The 25,887-nt window shown below is 40.2% G+C and overlaps 2 protein-coding genes across 2 annotated transcripts in view; one reads left to right on the forward strand and one right to left on the reverse strand.

Moving 5' to 3' along the window:
* LOC126355208 (H/ACA ribonucleoprotein complex subunit 2-like protein) overlaps window positions 1–24,046 on the reverse strand; it is a 38,442-nt gene extending 14,396 nt beyond the window's left edge. The window contains exons 1-2 of the mRNA XM_050005455.1: window positions 23,391–24,046; window positions 23,209–23,281 (exon numbers count right to left, since the gene is read on the reverse strand). Of these exons, the coding sequence (XP_049861412.1) occupies window positions 23,209–23,281; window positions 23,391–23,598 (281 nt within the window). The 5' untranslated portion in view covers window positions 23,599–24,046. The remainder of the gene's footprint in view (window positions 1–23,208; window positions 23,282–23,390) is intronic.
* Window positions 24,047–24,075: 29 nt separating this feature from the next.
* The window catches only part of LOC126355207 (fidgetin-like protein 1), a 190,079-nt gene continuing 188,267 nt past the window's right edge, over window positions 24,076–25,887 (forward strand). The window contains exon 1 of the mRNA XM_050005454.1: window positions 24,076–24,289. Within this exon, the coding sequence (XP_049861411.1) occupies window positions 24,153–24,289 (137 nt within the window). The 5' untranslated portion in view covers window positions 24,076–24,152. The remainder of the gene's footprint in view (window positions 24,290–25,887) is intronic.

Raw genomic sequence — 25,887 nt, forward strand, 5'->3', positions numbered from 1 at the left:
AGCCTTGGTCTCCCTCTACGCTGAATTCTGTCATTCTAAGGTATCAAAAATATTATGCTAACAATTAAATACACACACAAGATTTATTTTTACAACAAAAACTGAAAACCATTAGTTTACATAAACTTTTCTGGCCTCTTAATTGGTAGTTCCAACTACAATGTGTTTGTTAGATGACAGGAAGAAGGGCTGAAAAAATGTATCTGCAGCAATGAAGTCAACCCTTTACTGATGATTTCCTTGAAGACTCGTGCTGCATATGGACGGTATTATGCCTACGAGTAGTATTACAAGTCTTTTCAAAATAAAGGGAGGAGGGAGGGGGAGGATGGGTGGGGGTGGGGGGAGGAGGAGGATCTATTACGTGTTGCTATGCAGAGAAGTCAGGTTCAGAAAGGTCAGATAATCAATCGTGAACTTCTCCTGAACCTATAATAAAAGAGGCTAAGATTTGCCTGGAGACTGAGAATCAGGCAAGGTAACAGTTGATCATCTATGTAGTTAATAACACTAGCAATTTGTAAACTTCTCAGAAACATATGACCCTTTTCAAGACTAAGAAAGGAAATCAAAATAGTTTCTTTCCACAGGTAACACAATGAGCCTATTAAACACTGAGATGAATTTCTGAAACAATCTGCTAATTTGCTAAAAAATAATGTGGAATTTGCCATGATCTGATAAAGTGTCTTGGGCCGTAATACAGAATCTAATAACCACATAAATAAAGGGCAGTTATAAACTACCGGTGCAACTGAAGCCTGATTGCTAATGTCAGTAATTATTTGATAAAAAATGAAAGCTGAATCTAAGCTGAAGATAACTGGAATTTAAGAAAAATCTTGTCACAATCTGGGCAATCTCTCACTCACTGGTCAAGAGACTCCAGTGCTCATTACGATAGTAACAGGCTGCCATCTACCTCTCCCTGAAGTCCTATTAATGACCTTAAATTTAAGCGTTAGTTCAGTAAAGGTAGCACAGTGGTTCACATACTGGACTTGCGTTCAGGAGACAATGGTTCAAGTCCATGACCAGCCATCAAGATTTAAGTTTTCCATAATTACATAAAATGTTCTACAAAATGTCAGGATGGTTCCTTTGAAGGGGCACAGCTTTCCTCTGTGTGTGGGAATCCATATGAAGATAGATACAGGAAGAGCATATTGTTAGGCTTCTCTGTAGCTGCACTGTGGGAGCAACCATTTACATGGCAGTAAAAAGGGTGAGAAATGCCTGTTGCTGATAAGAGGATACACGCAACTCACCTAAAATCAAATGGCAAATAATGATTCCACTCGAGAAACCATAATGAAAACACAACAGCATTTTCATCACAAAAAATATTTGAAATAGTCTAAAAAAGAAATTTGGAACTAATGAGACACATGCAGGAATTTAGAGGTTTTGGGTGGGGACAAAATGGACTAGCAACCCTTCCTTCCCCCAAATACAAAACAAGTCCAAAAATAAAACTTCAAATTAGACAAATCTTCCAAAAAGTAATACAAAATTAGTATCATTATCTCGAAGTAATCTTTATAACTAAGCTAAGTTCCACAGTACCAACCATCCATGGAAAACCAATATCCACAGGGAGAGCGACACAAATGCTGATATTGTTAACTTCACCTAACTTATATTGATGAGCAATTCACCGAAGTGACACAACATAAAAGAGACTAACACTGGCAGCATAATGACTCCAGATGAGATTTCCCAGCCAGAAATGCCATATGGTCATTTCATTTCCCCTAACCTATACAGACAGCTACAATGAACTCCAAAACACCAACTGACGACTGTTCATACTAACAACTAATGTAACCGTTTCTCGCTGTTACTGTAGAAATTATTATTTAAGAAATGGGCAAACTTGACAACACCACGTAATAGTCCAATACAGAAGATGAACTAGAGATATTCACAGGGAAAAAACATAAATACTAATACTGATAAATTAACTTTAACACACTCCATGATACCCACCAACCATCAAGCTAAGATACTCACTACAAACATATCCATTGGTCCACTAATGTGACATCCACGGGTACTGTTTGCACTGGGTTGACCCCTCACCCTTGGCAGCATGGGAAGTTGTTCCAAGGTGTGCCAGGCAGCAAAAGACTTTCCAGGTGATCGATCAAACATCAGGAAGTCTCTCGATCCACAATGTACGGGAATTCACAAATGGCGAGATTACTGGTAGCTTCAATGTTAGGCACATAATGGGACCCTTAGGGATATGGCTGCCAAGGAGAGGAAGGAATCCAGTGTGATGTGCATACTGGGAGGAGTTGTTCCATATGTGGAAAGGCTGCTTCCGGATGTCATGAAGAGCACAGGAAGCAGCCAACTACAGGTGGTGGCTCAGTCACGACTAATGATGTGTGTTATTTTGGATTGGAAGAGGTTCTCTCTGGTTTCAGGTGATTAGCTGCAGTGGTAAATACTGCCAGTCTTGCTTGAAAGATGGGGGCAGAGCCTCACCATCTGTAGCATTGTCAACAGAACAGACTGTGGTCCAATGGTACACAGCTGTCTGAGGCTCAGATGGTTCTGTAACCACACAGGCTGCAGATTCCTTGACTTGTGCCAGAGGCTGGTGGGTTTCTGGAATCCACTTAATAGGTCAAGGATTCACGACACAGAGGAAGCAGCTACACGGATAGTGGGGCTGTGTGAAGGGGGCAGGGTTGTCTTTTTAGGTTAGAGGGTCTCAGGAAGTTACAGAAAGGGCATCAGCCTAAAACAGAGAAAGATAGACCTGTACTAGAGTTGTAAATTGTCATAGCTGTATTGGGAAAGAACTACAGCTCTAAACACTAACAGAAAGCACTGAAACTCAAATTGTTACAGGTATGAAAAGCTGGATAAAGCCAGAAATAAATTCTGCTGAATTTTTTATACAAGAGACCTAACTGTGTTCAACAAGAATAATTAAACTCAGTTGGTGGTGGAATGTTAATTGCTGTCAAAAGTAGTTTACCTTGTAGTGAAACTGAAATAGATCGTGCCTGTGAGTAAATGTGGGTAGAGATTATACTCGACAACCAGAACAAAAAATAATTCTTTCCTTTTATTGATCTCCTCCTCCCCCCTTCCCCCCAACTAAGATGATTGCTGAATAGTTCAAAGAAATTTCCTGGCAGATTTAAACTGTGTGCCAGACTGAGATTCAAACTCGGGACCTTTGTCTGTGGGCAAGCGCTCTACCAACTGAGCTACCCAAACACTTGCCTGGAATAGATAAAGGTGCCAAGTTTCAGTCTTGGTCTGGCACACAGTTTTAATCTGCTAGGAAATCAAAGTGTAAGTGGTTGAGAAAACATATTTGGCCTCTTAGAAACAAATAATCCTGAGCAAATAAGGGGCTCATGGCAGATACAGTGATTAGTGATCGCAAGGTGGTTGTAACGAATCTGAATACTGTAACATCCAAATCCACCAAAAATAACTGTGAAATACATCTATTTTTTTAAAAAAAGCAGATAAAATTTGGCTTGACACCTTCCTAAGATAGTCCACTCTTTCCCATCTGATTATGTAAGAACAGACCAGACATTGTTTAAATTCAAAGAAACAGTATTGACAGTAACTGAGAGATAAACAGTATACCACATAAATTAACGAGAGATGGTACTGATCTCCCATCGCACACAACAGGTCAGAACACTGCTGCAGAAAATGAGAGAAAAGCATGCAAATTTAAAAGAACACAAAATCCTCAAGATTGATTAAGTTCTACAGAAGCTTGAAATTTAGTGCGAACTTCAATGCAACATGCTTTTAGTAGTTTCCACAAGGAAGACTGTCTCAAAGTCGGACAGAAAATTGAAAAAGATTCTGGTTATATGTAAAGTACAAAATGGAATCAACACTTGTACTGCACAATAATAATATGTTACTGATGATAACATAACTATGGCACAGTTCCTAAAACAGTTTTCCAAAATTCCTACACTGAAGAAAACAAAGTAAATTTTCCAGAATTCAAATCAAGAACATGAGCCAACTTCAGGAACTTAAAGTATATATCCTTGGCATAGTGAAGCAACATCGATCAAGGCCCCTCTGGTCTAGACTGTATGTCAGTCAGGTTCCTTTCAAACTAAGCTGACACACCAGTTCCATGCTTAGCAATCATATACAACAACTTTCTTGTCAAAAGATCTGTACCTAAAGATGGAGAATTACAGACCCATGTCACTGATGTCAATTTGCACTACGATGTTTGAACATTTACTGTGTTTGAATATCATGAATTACCTTGAAGAAAATGATTTATGGACAAACAGTCAACAAGGATCCAGACAATAACATTCCTGTGAAACACAACTAGCTCTTTATTATCACGAGGTAATGAATGTTATTGACAAGGGATGTCAAACTGATTCCATAGTTTTAGCATTCCTGAAGACTTTTGACACCATTCCTCACAAGCAACTTCTAACCCAATTGTGTGTCTGTGGAGTATCGTCTCAGTTGTACAACTGGATTTGTTATTTCCTGTCTAAGGAAATTGTATAGGCCTTCTACTGTTCCTGATCTACATAAGTGATTTACGAGAGACATGAGCAGCTCTATACACTGTTTGCTCATGATGCAGTCATTTAGCATCCTGTAAAGTCATCAGATGATCAAAACAAACTGCATGTCTGTATGGTGCGAAAAGTGGCAACTGCTGCTAAATAATGAAAGGTGTGAAGTCATCCACATGAAAACTAAAAGGAATCTGCTAAATTTTAGTATCACAAAAATCTAAAGGCTGTAAATTCAACTAAATACTTAGGGATTAAGTTACATTTACGAATAATGTAAGACCACATAGATAATGTTGTGGGAAAACAAGAGAGGCTGATTTACTGTCAATACACTTAGAAAATGCGACAAGTCTACAAAAGAAACTGCTTACACTACATTTGTCTGGCCTCTTCTGGAGTACTGCTATGCAGTATGGGATACCCATCACATAGGATTGATGCAGGATATCAAGAAAGTTGAAAGAAGGACAGCTCATTTTGTTCCAGGAACTGGGATGGCATTCATTAAAGCAAAGGCTTTTTCATTGCAAAAGGATCTTCTCATGAAATTTCAATCACAAACTTTCTCTTCAGACTGTGAAAATACACGGCTGGAAATTGAAATAAGAACACCGTGAATTCATTGTCCCAGGAAGGGGAAACTTTATTGACACATTCCTGGGGTCAGATACATCACATGATCACACTGACAGAACCACAGGCACATAGACACAGGCAACAGAGCATGCACAATGTCGGCACTAGTACAGTGTATATCCACCTTTCGCAGCAATGCAGGCTGCTATTCTCCCATGGAGACGATCGTAGAGATGCTGGATGTAGTCCTGTGGAACGGCTTGCCATGCACTTTCCACCTGGTGCCTCAGTTGGACCAGCGTTCGTGCTGGACGTGCAGACCGCGTGAGACGACGCTTCATCCAGTCCCAAACATGCTCAATGGGGGACAGATTCGGAGATCTTGCTGGCCAGGGTAGTTGACTTACACCTTCTAGAGCACATTGGCTGGCACGGGATACATGCGGACGTGCATTGTCCTGTTGGAACAGCAAGTTCCCTTGCCGGTCTAGGAATGGTAGAACGATGGGTTCGATGACGGTTTGGATGTACCGTGCAATATTCAGTGTCCCCTCGACGATCACAAGAGGTGTATGGCCAGTGTAGGAGATCGCTCCCCACACCATGATGCCGGGTGTTGGCCCTGTGTGCCTCGGTCGTATGCAGTCCTGATTGTGGCGCTCACCTGCACGGCGCCAAACACGCATACGACCATCATTGGCATCAAGGCAGAAACGACTCTCATCGCTGAAGACGACACGTCTCCACTCGTCCCTCCATTCACACCTGTCACGACACCACCGGAGGTGGGCTGCACGATGTTGGGGCGTGAGCGGAAGACCGCCTAACGGTGTGCGGGACCGTAGCCCAGCTTCATGGAGACGGTTGCGAATGGTCCTCGCCGATACCCCAGGAGCAACAGTGTCCCTAATTTGCTGGGAAGTTGCGGTGCGGTCCCCTACGGCACTGCGTAGGATCCTACGGTCTTGGCGTGCATCCGTGCGTCACTGTGGTCCGGTCCCAGGTCAACGGGCACGTGCACCTTCCGCCGACCATTGGCGACATCATTGATGTACTGTGGAGACCTCACGCCCCACGTGTTGAGCAATTCAGCGGTACGTCCACCCGGCCTCCCGCATGCCCACTATACGCCCTCGCTCAAAGTCCGTCAACTGCACATACGGTTCACGTCCACGCTGTCGCGGCATGCTAGCAGTGTTAAAGACTGCGATGGAGCCCCGTATGCCACGGCAAACTGGGTTACACTGACGGCGGCGGTGCACAAATGCTGCGCAGCTAGCGCCATTTGACTGCCAACACCGCGGTTCCTGGTGTGTCCGCTGTGCCGTGCGTGTGGTCATTGCTTGTACAGTCCTCTCGCAGTGTCCGGAGCAAGTATGGTGGGTCTGACACACCGGTGTCAATGTGTTCTTTTTTCCATTTCCAGGAGTGTATTTTATTGACATGCACCTATATAGTGAGACACAACCATAGTAATAAAATAAGAGAACACAGAGATTGCGCAGAAAGATTTAGGAGTTTGTTTTTCCTGTGTGCTGTGCAGACGTGGCATGGTAGAGAAGTAGCATGAAGGTGGTTTGATGAACCCTGTGTCAGGCATTCAACTGTGAATTGCAGAACAATCACGCAGATGAGGATGTATGTACATGCAGAATATGTTACAGAACATACATCTTAGAAACATACTTACCTTAAAAAAAAAAACCTAGCATAAACAAAACACTTCAATATACAAACCAAACAACATGAAGAATGAATAAATCCAAATAATGTACCTAACCCTCCTACCTTCTCCAAAACAAATGCCTCTATTGTGCTGACACTTTATCGTGGCAGTTACAGTTGGGAGGAGGATTGAACAATACTTGCTTAAAATACTGGCGGAAATCAGGCCTTAACTTCCACATTTACCACTGCAAACAACTGTGATGTAGCAATTAGTGACTGGTTTGTGTAACTGCTTTGCTTTGTGTTGTGAATTGCTTGTTCTTTTTTATTTTTTATTTTGAAATGATTGCAGAGATAATCCTGGCCCATGACCGGCTTCAAGTACAAATCTCACATCATCAGAATAGATCAATGATCCCTATGACCATTGTGTGTTCTGCTTCCCTAGGAACACAGAACATAGACATAAGCAGCCAGTTCTGAGAGCAAGGGGCAGGTCTTGTTCCCTTACTCCTCTCCTTACCCCATGGGCAGTCCAAGTTCTAGTAATTTGTTTACACTTTGACCAAATGCCGCAAGACAGTGTATGCACTTTACTTATCTTCCTTCAGCTAAAAACCAGAAACTCTCCTTCTCATGAACCAATACCCATTTTTCTACACAAAATACAAGCTAAAATTAAATGAAAAAATTAAAAAGCACTCACTTTGTTCCCCCGAATCACACAAACAAATTTTCTTTTATATGAATGCATGTCCGAAAAAACAGACACCATACAGAATCTGAAGCTGTGGAACATTATATCTAAATTGAAAGGCTGTAGCAGAACATTTAGCAGAATCAGCGGCACCGAGCAAACCTGGGATCTCCTGATAACTAGGCACGTGCAATAATTACCGCGCCATCCAGGACACAGCATTATTGAAACTGAATGGACTATTTCAGCCTGCAACATGGCCACTCAACACTCCCATAAAACACCATCTATCCACTGCCCCGGCCTATTATACTCCTGTTCGGCACTCAGAGATTCCCACAGGAGGTTGGACATATTTGTGCATCCGCACGTTGGAAGAACAGACACCATGCACTCATGTAATTGATAAGCCTAGCTGGGCAAAGGATCTATCTTCTTCAGTGGGGACGCACAAATACATCTGTCTTCATGTGGGATTCTTTGAGTAGTGAACCGGGGTATAATGGACAAGGGCTGCAGCTAGGTGGGCTCAGTGAGAATGTGGATCAGCCATGAGGCGTGGCTGACGTAGTCCATGCAGTTGCGATAACACTGTGTCCCGAATGGTGCTGTGGTTACTGCACCTACCTAGTAAGCAGGAGCTCCAGGGTGCGAATCCTGGTCTGGTACACATTTTCATTCATTGCCGCTGATTCCACTTGATGTCCTACTACAGCTGACAGCAGCGGTCCCCTTGCAAGTTATACAAATTTTCCTCGGAATAGTGCCAGTGTCACAACAGTACCCAAATGCTGAAAGGTTGCACACTTCATACCAATATCCAAGAATTGAAATATGGGTAATCCGCTGAATTACAGACCCATATCACAAGCTCGTGGTCTCGCGGTAGCGTTCTCGCTTCCCGAGCACGGGGTCCCGGGTTCGATTCCCGGCGGGGTCAGGGATTTTTCACCTGCCTCGTGATGACTGGGTGTTTGTGTCGTCTTCATCATCATCATCAATCATCCCCATTACGGTCGGAGGAAGGCAATGGCAAACCACCTCCACTAGGACCTTGCCTAGTATGGCGGCGCGGGTCTCCCGCGTCGCTCCCCTACGCTCGGTAAACGGAGTATGGGACTCATCATCATCATCATCATCATCATCATCATCATCATCATCACAAACATAGGCTTTTGGAACATATACTGTGCCTGAACGGAATGAATCACCTTAAAGAAAACGATTTTATGACAAGTAGCTGACATGGATTCTAATTAAATTTTTGCCTATGGAGCATTGACTAAGATGTGTGACTGGATCCATGATTTCCTGACAGAAAGATCACAGTTCATAATAACTGATGAAAAGTCACCGAGTAAAACAGAAGTAATATCTGCCATTTCCAAAGGAAGTGTTATAGGCTATCTGTTGTTCCTGATCTACATAAACAATTTAGGAGACAATCTGAGCACTCCTCTTACATTGTTTGCAGATGATTCTCTCATTTACCATCATGTTAAGTCATCAGATAATCAAAAATAATTGAAAGATCATTTAGGCTAGATATCTGTATGGTGTAAAAAGTGGCAATCAGCTCTAAATCATCCACATCTACGCTAAAAACAATCCACTAAATTTCAGTTACACAATAAGTCATAGAAATCTAAAAGCTAACTTGTTTGACAGTCTTTTTGTTGTTCCCATCTGCGACTCAACATATCCACTATATGGTGAGTAACAATGTAGCTTTCATAATATTATCAAATCTAAAGACTGTAAACACAACTAAATACTTAAGGATTACAACTACGAATAACTTTAATTGGACAGATCACAAAGAGAATGCCATGGAGTAAGCAAATCAAAGTCTGTGATTTATTGACAGAACAATTAGAGAATGTAACATGTTTACTAAAGAGGCTGCTTAAATTATGCTTGTCTGCCATCTTCTGGTGTACTGCTGTGTACGTGTGGGATCCACTTCGAATAGGATTGGAGGAGTACATAGAAAAGTTCATCATTTTGTATTATTGTGAATTTCAAGAGAGAGTACCATGGAGATGATACATGAATTGGGGTGACAGTCATTAAAACAAATTTGTTTTTCTCTGCGACAGGACGTTCCATGAAATTTCAATCACAAACTTTCTCCTCAGAGTGTGAAGATATTCTGTTGGTGCCCATCTACAAATGGAGAAATGACCATCATACCAAAATAGAAATAAGAGCCTGCACAGAAGCATTTAAGTGTTCGTTTTCCCTGTGCACTATTCAAGAGTGGAACAGAAGAGAATCACCTTAAATGTGGTTTGATGAACCCACTGTCATGTACTTAATCGAGAATTGCAGAGTAGTCATGCAGATGTAGATAAAACCATTGCTGCTATGGGAAGGACCAACTTTAGCCATTTCTGAGACTTCAAAATTCCATCAATACAACCTGCTTATATAGTAAAGTTATGGTGCTTGGCATGTTGTGGATCTCCTCTGTCAACATAATAGGGCTGATAAAGTTCACTGCCAATTGTGTTAAAGGAAAATTCAATCTAGAAAATTAATTAATGAGATGGAATTTCTGGCTATACCCCAGGGGGTGAAATGATTAGTACTGCCAACAGACACGCATAAAAGTGTAAGTGAAGCTTTAGCAACTATTAGTTTCTTCCTCAGGGAGGAGAGGGCGACAGACTGGGGCAGGTTACAGAAGAAAGGTACATCACTCAGTCACCAGAATGAGAATGACCCACCAGTAGTAAGAAAGATAATATCTTCATCCACACGACCAATGGGTCGCTCTCATCCTGGCTTTGAAGTGATCAGCCTTTCGATTTGGACCTCACCCTCTCTACACTAGCCTCCTCCCAAAGGACAGAACAAATATTTCTGAAAGCTAGGATACTGTCATTGCTATGACTTTTATTTTATGTGCATTCATCAGAAGTACTACACATACCACCTATAGAAGGCAAGTACAGTACTAGCCAGCAGTTGAACTTTACAGTCAGATCAATCGCACAACCAACACATACAAAGACATTTACAAACAACAACTAACAACTTTCCTAATGTGGATATATTTAGCACAACAGAGGTCCCACTAAAGCATCACACCTGCTTTAAAGCACTTCTGTCACATGGTTCATACATGACATCATATGCCACAACAGTGTTAAGTCAGTGCAGAAGCTGATTCCTGGTACCAGACACTTTGGCTAATCTGTCTATTTTTCCATCTCCTCTTGGTAATGCTACTACAGTCGCATAGCTGGTGTGCCAATGATACCACGATATCTTACGATCCCAAGCGAAAAATTATGAACTACACAATCTTGGCCAGTTCACAGCAAATGCCGTAATTATCTTTCTTATTTAACTACCACAAAATGACTTGAGATATAAAAAAAAGCTTTTTTCACTTCAAACCATTTATGACACAGAAAAGATATCTCAATAAAAAAAAGTATGAACCTATCTATAGTTTTCTTTCTTTAAAACTTATGGAAAAATTTGAAGGTGTAAGAAGAGAGTACAATTAGAAGCAGCTGATATTACAACACACAAGCAGCAGCAACATCTATACTCCTGGAAATTGAAATAAGAACACCGTGAATTCATTGTCCCAGGAAGGGGAAACTTTATTGACACATTCCTGGGGTCAGATACATCACATGATCACACTGACAGAACCACAGGCACATAGACACAGGCAACAGAGCATGCACAATGTCGGCACTAGTACAGTGTATATCTACCTTTCGCAGCAATGCAGGCTGCTGTTCTCCCATGGAGACGATCGTAGAGATGCTGGATGTAGTCCTGTGGAACGGCTTGCCATGCCATTTCCATCTGGAGCCTCAGTTGGACCAGCGTTCGTGCTGGACGTGCAGACCGCGTGAGACGACGCTTCATCCAGTCCCAAACATGCTCAATGGGGGACAGATTCGGAGATCTTGCTGGCCAGGGTAGTTGACTTACACCTTCTAGAGCACGTTGGCTGGCACGGGATACATGCGGACGTGCATTGTCCTGTTGGAACAGCAAGTTCCCTTGCCGGTCTAGGAATGGTAGAACGATGGGTTCGATGACGGTTTGGATGTACCGTGCAATATTCAGTGTCCCCTCGACGATCACAAGAGGTGTACGGCCAGTGTAGGAGATCGCTCCCCACACCATGATGCCGGGTGTTGGCCCTGTGTGCCTCGGTCGTATGCAGTCCCGATTGTGGCGCTCACCTGCACGGCGCCAAACACGCATACGACCATCATTGGCACCAAGGCAGAAGTGACTCTCATCGCTGAAGACGACACGTCTCCATTCGTCCCTCCATTCACGCCTGTCGCGACACCACTGGACGCGGGCTGCACGATGTTGGGGCGTGAGCGGAAGACGGGCGGGACCGTAGCCCAGCTTCATGGAGACGGTTGCGAATGGTCCTCGCCGATACCCCAGGAGCAACAGTGTCCCTAATTTGCTGGGAAGTGGCGGTGCGGTCCCCTACGGCACTGCGTAGGATCCTACGGTCTTGGCGTGCATCCGTGTGTCGCTGCGATCCGGTCCCAGGTCGACGGGCACGTGCACCTTCTGCCGACCACTGGCGACAACATCGATGTACTGTGGAGACTTCACGCCCCACGTGTTGAGCATTTCGGCGGTACATCCACCCGGCCTCCCGCATGCCCACTATACGCCCTCGCTCAAAGTCCGTCAACTGCACATACGGTTCACGTCCACGCTGTCGCGACATGCTACCAGTGTTAAAGACTGCGATGGAGCTCCGTATGCCACGGCAAACTGGCTGACACTGACGGCGGCGGTGCACAAATGCTGCGCAGCTAGCGCCATTCGACGGCCAACACCGCGGTTCCTGGTGTGTCCGCTGTGCCGTGCGTGTGATCATTGCTTGTACAGCCCTCTCGCAGTGTCCGGAGCAAGTATGGTGGGTCTGACACACAGGTGTCAATGTGTTCTTTTTTCCATTTCCAGGAGTGTATAACTAAGTAGGCTACTGATACATGAAACATTTACAAATTCTTTATATATTCCAATGTCAGTTCTGAACACTGTGACAGAGTTCAATTAACAAAAAGTATTGTGTAGTAATGTTATTGTAGGGTCTCCATCACACTTTTTCTATATCATTTCACAAAGTCTGCCATTGTCACTGGACAGCAGACCTCATATTGCAAATACACGACCCTTTTTTCCACATTTAACACTGGAAATTCATTATATCATCATATAAAAAAACAATTTCTTTGCACTGATGTCACAATGTCAAGTTTGTCCACATCAAAGTCAGGTGACACCTACAAGATGAAGCAGTGTATAGAAATACAAACTGACATAATAAAATATGCTGTTCTAACAGTAGGACAAACTTTTTCCGTTTACTTTGCCACACTTATATTATACAACAAAGTTTCACAAAAAACTGGGCAGCAGTGGAAGAGAATGCCATTAATGAAATCCAGGGAAGCCAGGCTAAAGTGCTTACACTGTATTTATGAGAGAAATAAGTCGTCATAGTTTTTTCATGTACTTATCTAACAAGTAGCCTATATGGCTACTACAGAAGAAGGGAACCAAAGAGTAAATGTGAATATCTGTTAAACAGATACCACTGAAGAAAATAATCAATTTTTGAAAATATAATGTCATTGGATAGATAAAAAAAATCACTCACCAAGTGCCAGCAGTAGAACACATATATAAAGGATATTACAAGCTTTCAGAGCCAGTTGTTCTTTTTTATGGCACAATAGTTGAAGGGGAAGGGTGAGAGAGGAAGAAAAAGGACTGCTGAGGTTTAGGAAACGGGGCAGAGTTCACAAAAATTACACAGAACTCCAAGTCAGGGTAGACTTACCAGATGGGATGAGGATGAAAGATTCATGGAAAAATCACCCACAACCCCAGATCATGGGAGAGTTACTGGACAGGATGAGAAGGAAGGAGTGATCAGTCCTTTTTCCGAACTCGTACCCCTTTTCCTAAAACTGACAACTCTTTTTTCATACCTCTTCCTTCCCCTTCAACCCTTCTGCCAGGAGGAGCCACTGGTTTCAAAAGCTTCCATGGGTAATACCTTTTACACGTCTGTTCTCCTACCGCTGCTTGCTGAGTAGATTATTTATCTGTCCAATTACATTACACACCATGAAAGAAAATTAGTGATGGAAATTAAAAATATGCAGCTTCAAGGGAGTGCATCAGCCAACCATACAACTGACAGTAATTCTGCTCTAAATTCTGGCATCTTTATGTACACACAGTTCATCGGGAATGCAAACTCTCAACTACTGTATTAATTATAATCCTCCTATACACATTTGCTGGAGGTATGTGAACAAACATTTTCCAGCGTGCATAGTGGTTCACAAGATATGATGTGCAGAGTGCATTAGACTCTGTGGGATATACATGTTGCATGTTTGTTGATGGGGCAACGTAATATAAGTTGGTAGTCAAATGTATTATTAATATGTGTTGTGCAAATAAAGCATAAGTTTGTTTTGTCTATTAAATAGTTGTTACCTGTCATATAGCTGCATTAATCTGCATACTCTACAACAGGTTATGGGCCCAGGTACTGGATTAAAGCAAAATACCAAGCTTTAAGGTGACGTGTATTTGTGCAAAAAGTGCACGGAAGTTGGTATAAAGTTGGATTGTGTATGCTATATGAAGAGCAAAATAGCTGTAAAATGAGTACAACACAGATACCACAAATCGAGTGGCTTGCAGGGCACAATAATTATGCGACCTGGAAATTTGCTGCTGAGGCGTATTTGCACTTGGCTGACTTATGGGACATTGTAAACGGTAAATTGGCACCTACAGAATCAAGTTTTGCTACTAAGGATCAGAAGGCGAAATCAGAACTAATCCTTTTGATTGATCCAATGAATTATGTTCACATAGAAAAGGCTACGTCAGCAAAGGAGGTATGGGATAAACTGAAAAGCGCATGTGAAGATGGTGGTTTAACCAGAAAAGTGAGCTGATAACCTCAAGATTGAATAAGTGTAAAAGTGTGGATGAATATGTGAATAAAATAATTTCAATCTCCAATCGTTGGAGGAATATTGGTTTTGAAATTGCGGATGAATGGATTGTAACTTTATTGTTAGCTGGACTACCAGATAAATATTCACCAATGATTATGGGTTTGGAAAGTTCGGGAATACCAATTACAATGGATAGTGTTAAAGTAAGGACGTGAAGAATGAACCAGATTCTAATGCTTCAGGAAAAAACAGCGTCGACTTCATACTCTAAGAAGCCTACAAGAAGAAGAAGAAGAAGAAGAAGAAGAAGCTAATAAGATGTTTCAGATGCCAGAAAATTGGACATGTTGCTTCAAAGTGTAACGAAAAGTTAAGTATAAAAGAAAAGAAGCATGTTACTTCTAGTAGTCCTGAGAGAAAGACTACCGATAAAAGGTAAGGCATTTTCTGTTTTTTACTCTTTTAATTAAGCAAGTGAAGACCATGCAGAATGGTTCCTAGAGTCAGGAGCATCTGTGCACATTATCAACGCTCTGTCAGGTTTGTATGATGTTCAGCCAAGGACTGACATTGGAATTTCCACAGTTGACGGATCTAGGTTAAGGTGTGAACTCGCAGGAAAAGTGGATCTTAATTTGCTTGTGAATGGGGAAAAGGAAATTGTTACTGCTCATGATGTAGATTATGTAAAGAATATTGCAACTAATTTGTTGTCAGTAAGCGAAATAGTAAAGAAGAGTAATAAAGTTATCTTCAATATAGAGGAAGCCAAAGTGACAGACTCTTGTGGTGATATTGTAGCTACTGCAAGTATTGAAAGAGATATTTACAAAGTGAATACAATTCAAAATACTGCTGAAACAGGAAATCACTCTGTTTATGCTGCAAAAGGTTTCTTGTGGCATAGGAGACTTGGACATTTAAATAGGAAAAGTATGACTTTACTGAAGAATATGTAAACTGGGACAGAAAATTATGGAATGAATAATGTTGAATGTGGGGTGTATTTGGAAGGGAGGCAGGCTAGATTGCCATTTAAATCGAGTCAGAGCAGTTCTACCGAAGTATTGCAACTCATACACTCAGATCTTGTGGACCTACGGAGAATAAATCCTTAGGTGATAGTTTCTATTCCCTGACATTCATAGATGATTTTTCTGCATACATGCATGTTTATTTTATAAGTAGCAAGGATCAAGTGAATGATATATTTGTTGTTAATTGTATAATAGCTGGAAGACAGACTGGGAAGAAAATTAAAATTATTAGATCAGACAATGGATCAGAATACATAAACAGGCAGTTTAAGCAACAGTTGAATGGAATGGGTATTAGGCATCAGACTCACATTCACTACAGTCCTTCTCATAATAGAGTTGCAGAACAAGCCAACAAAACCACTGTAGAAAAGGTATGAAGTATATTAAGCAATGCTTAGCTACCTAAGTGTTTTTGGGCAAAGGCTTAAACAGCAGTGTATTTGATTAACAGATCACCAACCGAAGCTGTGAGACACAAGACACCTTATGAAGTAGGAACTGGGAAGAAACTGGATTTAAAGCACTTAAAAGTCTTTGGATGTGAAGCCAAGGTTCAGATTCCAAAACCATTAAGAGGAAAGTGGGATGCAAAATCTCAAAAATATATTTTTGTTGGTTACTGTGAGGATTCAAAAGGTTACAAATTTTATAAACCTGTGAATAAGAAGATAATAAGTAGTAGAGATGTAGCATTTTTTGAGGATTATAGACCTAAAATAAAGGAAAGTAGCAAAAATGATACAGTAATGCAACCAAGCACAACGTGTGATATTGCTGAATCAGAGGGAGATGAGAATAAAGAGGAAGCTGATTCAACAGAGGAAGTCAGTTTAAGGCAGTCTTCACGTATAGCGAAATCAAAAGAATATACAGATAATGAAATGTATGCTGTCAAGGAATCAACAATGAACCAATCACATCATAGCGTGTAGGCTTTCACGGCCGGCGTCTTCAGTAATTAAAACTTCCGGGCTAAGAGGTCGTGGTCCAATAGTAGAAATACTTCTCCCTGACATTTCGTTGCCAGCTGCGGGCAACATCGTCTGAGGTGAGTCTACGACTGGCTGCTAGGCCGTGGAGGTCCTGTTTATATAGCGCGCATAGAGGGCGCCACCACTCGTCATGTGCTCTCAACATTAAAACTATCTCTGGCTGGCGTCATTACTCTCGATCGAAGGTAATCGATTGTCACATCTTTGGTACAAAGTCGACCGCCATATCTTATCTAATTTCAAGACTTCTTCTTTCCTGTTAAAATTATTGTGGTGATTAAAAATCTCTACAGCCTCTCTATACATACGTGCATAATAATGCAATGTCTTAGCTAGCACGCTCGTCTCACTAAATTTTATTTCATGGTCACCCGTTTGAAAAACATGTTCCGCTACATCTGATTTGTCTGTGTGTCCCAGTCGACAGTTCCTTTTATGTTCAATTACGCGAGTATTGATACTTCTTTTTGTAGTTCCAATGTAAACCTCCCACAACTACACAGAATCTTATACACACCAGGAGTAGCTAAAGGGTGTCGTCCATCTTTCGCCGATCTTAAGCATTCACTAATCTTCTTGGTGGATCTGAAGATTGTTTCAATTCTGAACTTGGCCAGCACTTTCCCAATATGGTCCGTAATATTGTGGATGAATGTAAGAAAAACTTTCCCCATCGATGGTTGTTGTTGTTGCACATTTTCCTTCTGGGATGGAGTGCTCTATCTATCTCCTTGCCAGTGTAGCCATTTTTCTGGAAAGCAGTTTGCAAGTGGTTTAGTTCCTCTTGCAAATAAGCTGGCTCACAGATTTTATTAGCCCTGTCCACCAATGTCTTGATAATACCTCTCTTCTGCCTGGGAGGATGGTTTGAATCCTTATGAAGATAACGATCGGTATGCATATCTTTTCTGTAGACTTTGTGACCCAGAGTCCCATCTGCTAGTTTAATTTACTGAGACGTCAAAAAAATTAATCTGTTCATTACTTTCTGTCTCCATAGTGAATTGTATTTTTGAATTGATGCTATTCAAATGCTCCAAAAAACGGTTCAGTTCTTCTTCACCGTGATTCCATATAACAAAAGTGTTGTCCACATACCGATACCACTTTAAAGGCCTTTTTCTGGCTGACTGCAGTGCTTGCTGTTCAAAAAAATTCCATAAAAATATTAGCAATGGCTGGACTTAGAGGGCTACCCATTGCCACTCCATTAATTTGTTCATAGAACTCATTATTGTACTGAAAGTAAGTCGTGGAAAGGCAATGTCTAAACAAAGCTACTATATCAGTAGGAAATATGTCAGATATGCAAGCAAGAGCTTCGTTGACAGGAATCATGGCAAACAGAGACACCACATCAAAGCTGACAAGAATATCACTGGGGCTCACGGTAATCTCCTTCAATTTTTCGATGAAGTGCATAGAGTTTTTAATATGATGATCAGTTTTTCCAATAAACGGTTGTAACAAGGTGGCAAGATGTCTAGCCAGCTCTTGAGCAGGTGATCCAATAGCACTTACTATCGGTCTCAGTGGGATATTAGGTTTATGCACCTTAGGTAGCCCATATAATCTAGGAGGATAAGCTTCCGTTTTGCAAAGATCTTTTTTATCCTCTGAAGGAATAGAGGACTTTTTTATTAATTGATTGGTACCTGTCAACACTTTCGTTGTAGGATCCTTTTTCAACTTTTTATAAGTGGTAAGATCGAAAAGGTCACTGATCTTCTTGTGGTAGTCTTCACACTTCATCACCACGGTAGCATTTCCCTTGTCAGCAGAAAGTACAATAATACCCTTGTCTGCATTAATCTCCCGTAATGCTTTCTTTTCTCCTTGAGACAGATTACTGCTAGGTGGCTTAGCGTTACGCAGTATCCTGGCTGTTTCCATCCTAACTTCATCAGCAGTGTGTGATGGTAGCAGCCGAATCCTCGCCTGTATATTAGCTACAATATCCTTCGTTGGAATCTTCATTGGGGTAATTGCAAAATTTTCTCCTTTCGAGAGAACAGAAGTTTCTTCCCTGGATAATTCTTTTCTGTTCGAGAATTGTCTATAACCGGTGTTTCCTGTCTGCTCTTCTGTAGAGTATCAAACTACTTCTTCTGTCTATTAGAAGACACTTCTGCACTATGTGTCCATAGATCTAAATGTTAGCCCATCCACCTTATTCCAATCGCAAACCTGCATTGTATTGCTAATAAATAGATGGAGATTTAATAGTTGACTGCATGTTACCACGAGTCCTCGACATGTTTGATGGATCCATTCTCATAGCATTGCCAGTTCCATGCGTGAATAGATACGGCTAGCTTGCACTGAATGAAACAATCTTCTCGCCTAACTGAACATAAAAGGAACTGTCAACTGGGACACACGGACAAATCGGCTGTAGCAGAACATGTTTTTCAAATGGGTGACCATGAAATAAAATTTAGTGAGACGAGCGTGCTAGCTAAGACATCACATTATTATGCACGTATGTATAGAGAGGCTGTAGAGATTTTTAATCACCACAATAATTTTAACAGGAAAGAAGAAGGCTTGAAATTAGATAAGATATGGCGATCGACTTTGTACCAAAGATGTGACAATCGATTACCTTCGATCGAGAGTAATGACGCCAGCCAGAGATAGTTTTACTGTTGAGAGCACATGACGAGTGGTGGCGCCCTCTATGCCCTCTATATAAACAGGACCTCCACGGCCTAGCAGCCAGTCGTAGACTCACCTCAGACGATGTTGCCCGCAACTGGCAACGAAACGTCAGGGAGAAGTATTTCTACTATTGGACCACGGCCTCTTAGCCCGGAAGTTTTAATTACTGAACCAATCACAGTTGATGAAGCTTTAACAAGTTCAAATGCTCAAGATTGGATAAAGGCTATTGAAAAGGAGCTGCAATCTTTTGTGGATAATGATACATACGAATGGGTTGACATGCCAGAAAATAAACAGCCACTAAGAACAAGATGGGTGTTTAGTATTAAAAATCCTGAGAGTGGAATACCAAAATTCTAAGCCAGATTGATTAGATCAGATTTACTTTCATTCCAATTGATCCGTAGTGAGGAGGTCCTCCAGGATGTGGAACATGTCAGGAAAACAACAATACATGGCAAATATTTACAACTAAAAGAAATAAGCTAATGTACCATTCCACAGGTCCCAAGTGGAATGATCTTCATTTTTTAATGAACACTGTATGAACGAGTCATTTTACAAATACTAATGCACTGAATTTAAAATAATAAACGTTTCTTATTTATTTATTTATAAGGTAATAAATATGTAATACAACTACTATATCACTTATTTACAATGAACACATTACTGCACTGAAATGGTGCAGAAGTTAGATTATACTTACACACACACACACACACACACACACACACACACACACACACACACACAAATTTTCAATGAACACATTACTGCACTGAAATTGTGCAGAGGTTATATTGTACTTTGTTTTTACTGAGAAATTCATCAATGGAATAGAAGGAATTGGCCACCAATAAATTCTTTAGGCTTCTCTTGAACTGAATTTCATTGGTTGTTAAGCTTTTTATGGCTGCTGGCAAGTTGTTGAAAATGTGTGTTCCTGAATAATGCACACCTTTTTGTACAAGACTAAGTGACTTTAAATCCTTGTGAAGATTATCCTCATTTCTAGTACTGATTCCATGAATTGAGCTGTTGGTTTGAAAAAGTGATATATTTTTAATGACAAATTTCATTAAGGAATAAATATATTGGGAAGCAGTAGTTAGTATCCCTAGTTCCCTAAACAGGATTCTGCAGGATGTTCTTGAGTTCACACCACATTTAACTCTTACTGCACTTTTTTTTTTTTTTTAGCTTGGCTTGATGATTAGCCCATAAAATAATCTCATATGACATTATGGAATGAAAGTAAGCATAGTATGCCAGCCTTTTCATTTTTATATCCCCTATGTCTGACAAAATTCGCATTGCAAACAGAGATTTGTTAAGACGCTTCGGCAGTTCTGTGGTGTGCTCCTCCCAGTTGAATTTATTATCAAGCTTTAATCCCAAGAATTTAACACTGTCCACTTGTTCTATCTTCTTGTCATCGTATGTTAGACATATACTCATGGGAAACCCCTTACAAGTTCTGAATTGCACGTAGTGTGTTTTTTCAAAGTTTCGTGACAATGAATTGGCTAGGAACAAGTGATTAATGTCCACAACTATTTTATTGGCTGATCTTTCTAAGACTACACTTGATTTGCTATTTATTGCAATGTTTGTATCATGGCAAACAAAACGAACTTGGCATCTGGTAATGTTACTGATGAAAGGTCATTGATATACACAAGAAAAGGTGAGGAGGCCCCAAAATGGAACCTTGTGGGACCTCACATGTAATTAGTTCCCAGTTGGATTATGCCTGATAGCTTGATACATGTCTCTTTCCTAATAACACCCTTTGTTTCCTGCCAGAGATATAAGATTGGAACCATTTTGCAGCATTTCCTGTTACACTATAATATTCTAATTTACTTAAAAGGATGTTGTGATTTATACAGTCAAATGCCTTTGACAGAACACAAAATATACCAGTTGCCTGCAATTTTTTGCCTAATGAATTAAGCACATTTTCACTGTTTAAGTGTAGATAGCCTTCTCAATACCAGAACCTTTTAGAAATCCAAACTGTGACTTTGACAGTATGTTATTTGAGATAAGATGGTCATAAAGCCGACTGTACATTACTTTTTCGAAAAATTTTGAGAATGCTGGCAACAGTGAAACTGGACGGAAATTTGATGCTATTTCTTTATCTCCCTTCTTAAACAGTGGCTTAACTTCAGCATATTTCAGCCATTCAGGAAATATTCCACTGATAAACGACTGGTTACACAGATAGCTTAATACGTTACTTAGCTCAGAATCACATTCTTTAATTAACTTTGTTGATATTTCATCATAACCACTAGATGTTTTGATTTTAAAGATTTTATGATGGACATTATTTCTGTTAGGGTACTGAGGGTCAAATTCTTATTATGGAAGTTACTTGAAATGTCTGGTCTGAGGAATTCCATAGCAGCATCTACCGAACCTGACAACCCCATCTTTTAAGTAACAGTTATAAAATGTTTGTTAAAAAGTTCTGCAACACTATACACATCTGTCACCAAAGTATCATTTACCCTTAAAGCTATTTGTTCTTCTTCATGTCTGGTTGGTAGTTAACGATATTCCCAGAAAGAACGAATAGATTACAATGAAACAAAGGCTATTGAAAAGGAGCTGCAATCTTTTGTGGATAATGATACATACAAATGAGTTGACATGCCTGAAAATAAAAAGCCACTAAGTCTAAGATGGGAATTTAATATTAAAAACCCTGAGAAAGGAATACCAAAATTGTAAGCCAGATTGGTAGTTAATGATATTCCCAGAAAGAACGAATAGATTACAATGAAACTTTCTCACCAGTGGTGAAGTATTCATCATTAAGATACTTTTTATCTCTTGCACTAAAGGAAGACTTGTTAATTCATCAAATGGATGTGAAAACAGCCTACATGTATGGAAGACTGGAACAGGAAATATATTTGATTCCACCTGATGAAGTTAAGCAACCTTATCAAGAGAAAAGTAGGCATATGGCATATGGCAAAGTGGCCATTGCTGGAATAAATATTTGCATAAGAGTCTGGTAAAACTAGGCATGTTACAGTGAAAGGCAGATCCCAGTATATATCATAAAAGGAGCAATGAAGAAATTGCAATCATGGCCATATGGGTACATGATTCTTTTTTTTATTTTAACCAACAGTAAAAGCCAGATAAACTATTTTAAAAATCAGTTATGGTCTGAGTTTAATGTGCATGATTTAGGGGAAATTAATCAATACTTAGGCATGAAGATTCTAAGAAGTGCCAACAGAGAAGAATTATGAATTAATCAATGACCTCTGTATACAAGAAAGATCTTAGAAAAGTTGAATATCGAAAATTGTAAATCTATTTCTACTCCTATGGAAAACAATGCAGAACTGCTAATAACTGACGATGACAAGAAATGTAAATAAAGTAGGGCCTATACCATATTTGGAAGCTGTAGGAAGTCTACTGTACTTAGCACAGACTTCCAGCCCAGACATTGCATTTCCCACAAATGAAGTAAGCAAGTTTTGCAGTTATCCGAGAGAAAAGCACTGGATGGCAGATTGTAAGTTAAAATATTCTAAAACTGGAAATGTAAATTTGGAAGGATACAGTGTTGCAGACAAGGAAATGAGCTGGAAAGCAGACACTCCATCACTGGAAGTTGTTTTAGACTAACGGGAGGATTGATATCATGGTCGCATAAGAGACAACTAGACACTGTGGAATATACATGTTCCGTGTTTGTTGATGGGGCAACATAATATAATTTGGCAGTCAAATGTATTAATATGTGTTGTTCAAATAAAGCAAAAGTTTATTTTGTCCCTTAAATAGTTGTTACCTGTCATTTAACTGCCTTAATTTGCATAAACTACAACATTCTGTACAACGTTTTCGATTTTTCTGGAATATATATATATATATATATATATATATATATATATATATATATATATCGACTTTTTTCTGAGGTTTGTTTATACAGAGGCAATGATATAAGAGGCAATCGTTACTCCAGAAAGTTGATAAAACAGAGTGTTTTCTTACCCTGTTTCTCCTTTCCTTATCCTCCTCTGTACATCCTTAAGACCATTCCGCAGATATGTTTTGTGGGCTGCCGCTGTAAAACAAAGCCCAAATTACACACACACACACACACACACACACACACACACACACATTATATATGAAATATTTTTAACACAAACGGATACAACTACTTCTCTGACCTTTCTTAATTAATTTATACAGTTTCTTTGCAAGCTTCCTTGAGGCCATTGGTTTTGCAATCGACGTAGCAAATGCACACTTCTCGTCATAACTCAAGTCTTCCTTCTTAATTGTGGAAACATCGAGAATTTCAGCTGTTTCTTGCTCCTCAGCTGCTGGTTCATTTTCTGCACCAGGCTCTTGCTTGATCTTTTTAGTTTTGCCCATTTCTTCAACAAAATTTTCAAAATAAATAATTAAACACTACCGGCGAGAAGGGGGTTACGATACACTGCACATTTGTTTTCCCACTTTTCAACTGAGACTCACAAACACATCAACACGTGCGTACAACAGATAAACAAAACACCACACGGCCACAGAATACATACATTCATTGCCAAAGCCTTTCAAGTGCTATGCACCAACACTCCAACAGCAGCATAACAACTCTATATGCCAACGCACCCTCACACGTTCAATAATATTATCAAGCCATTAATACATTGACAGTCTGAGAGAGTGTATTGACGTAATTTCTATAATAGATATACAAACGAGCAGTATTGATGATCCAAAAGATATTCTCAGTATTGTCAAAACGTAGGTCGAGTGTTTATTGGCTTGACAATTTGCCTTTCATATGTTTACAGAACTTCATGACCAAGTCACACATTCACACAACTGCACAAGGAAACAGGAGTGTTTCTTCGCTATGGAAGTGCTTTGAAGCCCGCGCCAAATTTTGATGATTTGATTCGGATTTCGGAATAAGCGAAGAAATGATGTCGGACTTGACAGACGAGTATATGCATTATTATCAATCCCTCTCGTTTCAGTTTGATGAAGTAGATTCTTTTGAAAAATGCAGCATTAAAAGAAAATGTCTTGCGCAAAGTTTCAAAACATCCGTCACCATGTAAGTATAATTCTAATAATTTCCTCATTTCACAACCTCGGCATGTTTTGGTAAGAAGGAAATAACAGACGTATCACTCTTAGAACATATTCTGAGTTCAAACATATTGAGGTGTGTATTCACCTTTTTTTTTTTTTTTTTGCCTTGAGTCACCTGTCTTCTGACTCGTTTGAAGTAGCCACCATGAAAATCTCTCTAGGCTATTCATTCGATTCAACAAGTCCTGTATTTTTTGTTATCTTTCACTGAGGATAGCAGTGTCATTAATGAATCTTATTATTGAAATTCTTTCATCATGAATTTTAATCCTATTCTTGAATCTTTCTTTTATTTGTATCATTGCTCCAACAATGTATAGATTGAGCAATGGTGGGGAAAGATTGCTTCGCCATCTTACATTCTTTACAATCCAAGCTCCTCATTCTTGATCTTTCAATTGCAGTACTCCCTATTGGTTTTTGTATGACATTACCCACCTTTCCCTGTAGCTTCCACCTATTTTTCTGAAAATTTAGAACTTCTTGCTCAGTTTTATGCTATTGCATGCTTCTTCTAGCCAGGTTGAAAAATCCTATACTTGTGTCCTGGATCTTCTTAAGTCTTGCTTCCCTTAACAAGTGCAATGTTAGAATTGCCCCTCTGGTGCCTTTACCTTCCCTAAAACCAAGCTGTCATATGACAGATCTTCAGTTTCTTTTCTCCAGTCTTCTAAATATTATTCTTGTCAACAACTTGTATATGTGAGCTGTCAAGCCAAGTGTGCGATAGTTTTACACTTATCTGCCCTTGGCATCTTCACATCCACTTGAATAGTCACTTGGTTACCACTTCCCCTATTGCTTTTAGAAATTCTGATATAATGTTATCTGTACTGTGTGCTATACCTTGTGCCTGACTTGATCCCAAGTGTCTTGGAGCGCTTTTAAATTCCGATCCTAATATTGGATACCCTCTCTTTTCCACATTGGCTGCAATTTCATCTTCCAGCACTCTCATTAGAGAAGTCCTCCCCTGTCATGGAGGCTTTCAGTGTACTCTTTCCAGCTATTCACTCTCTCTTCTGCAGTTGACAGTGGAATCCCCATTTCCCTCTTAATGTTGTCGCCCTTGCCTTTAATGTCTCTGAAGGCTGTTTTAGCTTTTCTATATGCTGAAACAGTCCATCTGACAGTCATTTCTTTTTCAATTTTGTCACACTTTTCCTGCAGCCATTTCACTTAGCTTCCCTGTACCCTCCTACCATGAAGCAATGGAAGAATCAGTTAACATGACCTGCTGTTTATTTTATTTCCAAGTGTATTATATTGACATAGTTGTGTCTTTCCCTGAACGTATTTGTACTTTCTTCTTCTGTTGATCAGTTGTAATATTTCTTCTCTTACTCAAGGTTTGTTCCCTCTTACCTAACTTGCACCTGTGTTTGTCTGTCCAACATCTGTGATTGCCCTATTTAGAGGTGTCCAAACAACCTTAGAGAATTTCAGACACCTCATTATTCCTCAATACTTCAGTACCCTCTTCTCTCCAAATTGATTGATCACAGTGATTCTCTTAACCTTCCGTCTCGTCTTCATCTTTACTGAATTGTGATCTTGATC

This window comes from Schistocerca gregaria, chromosome 3 (genome assembly GCF_023897955.1).
Source record: "Schistocerca gregaria isolate iqSchGreg1 chromosome 3, iqSchGreg1.2, whole genome shotgun sequence".
NCBI classification, from domain to species: Eukaryota; Metazoa; Arthropoda; class Insecta; order Orthoptera; family Acrididae; genus Schistocerca; species Schistocerca gregaria.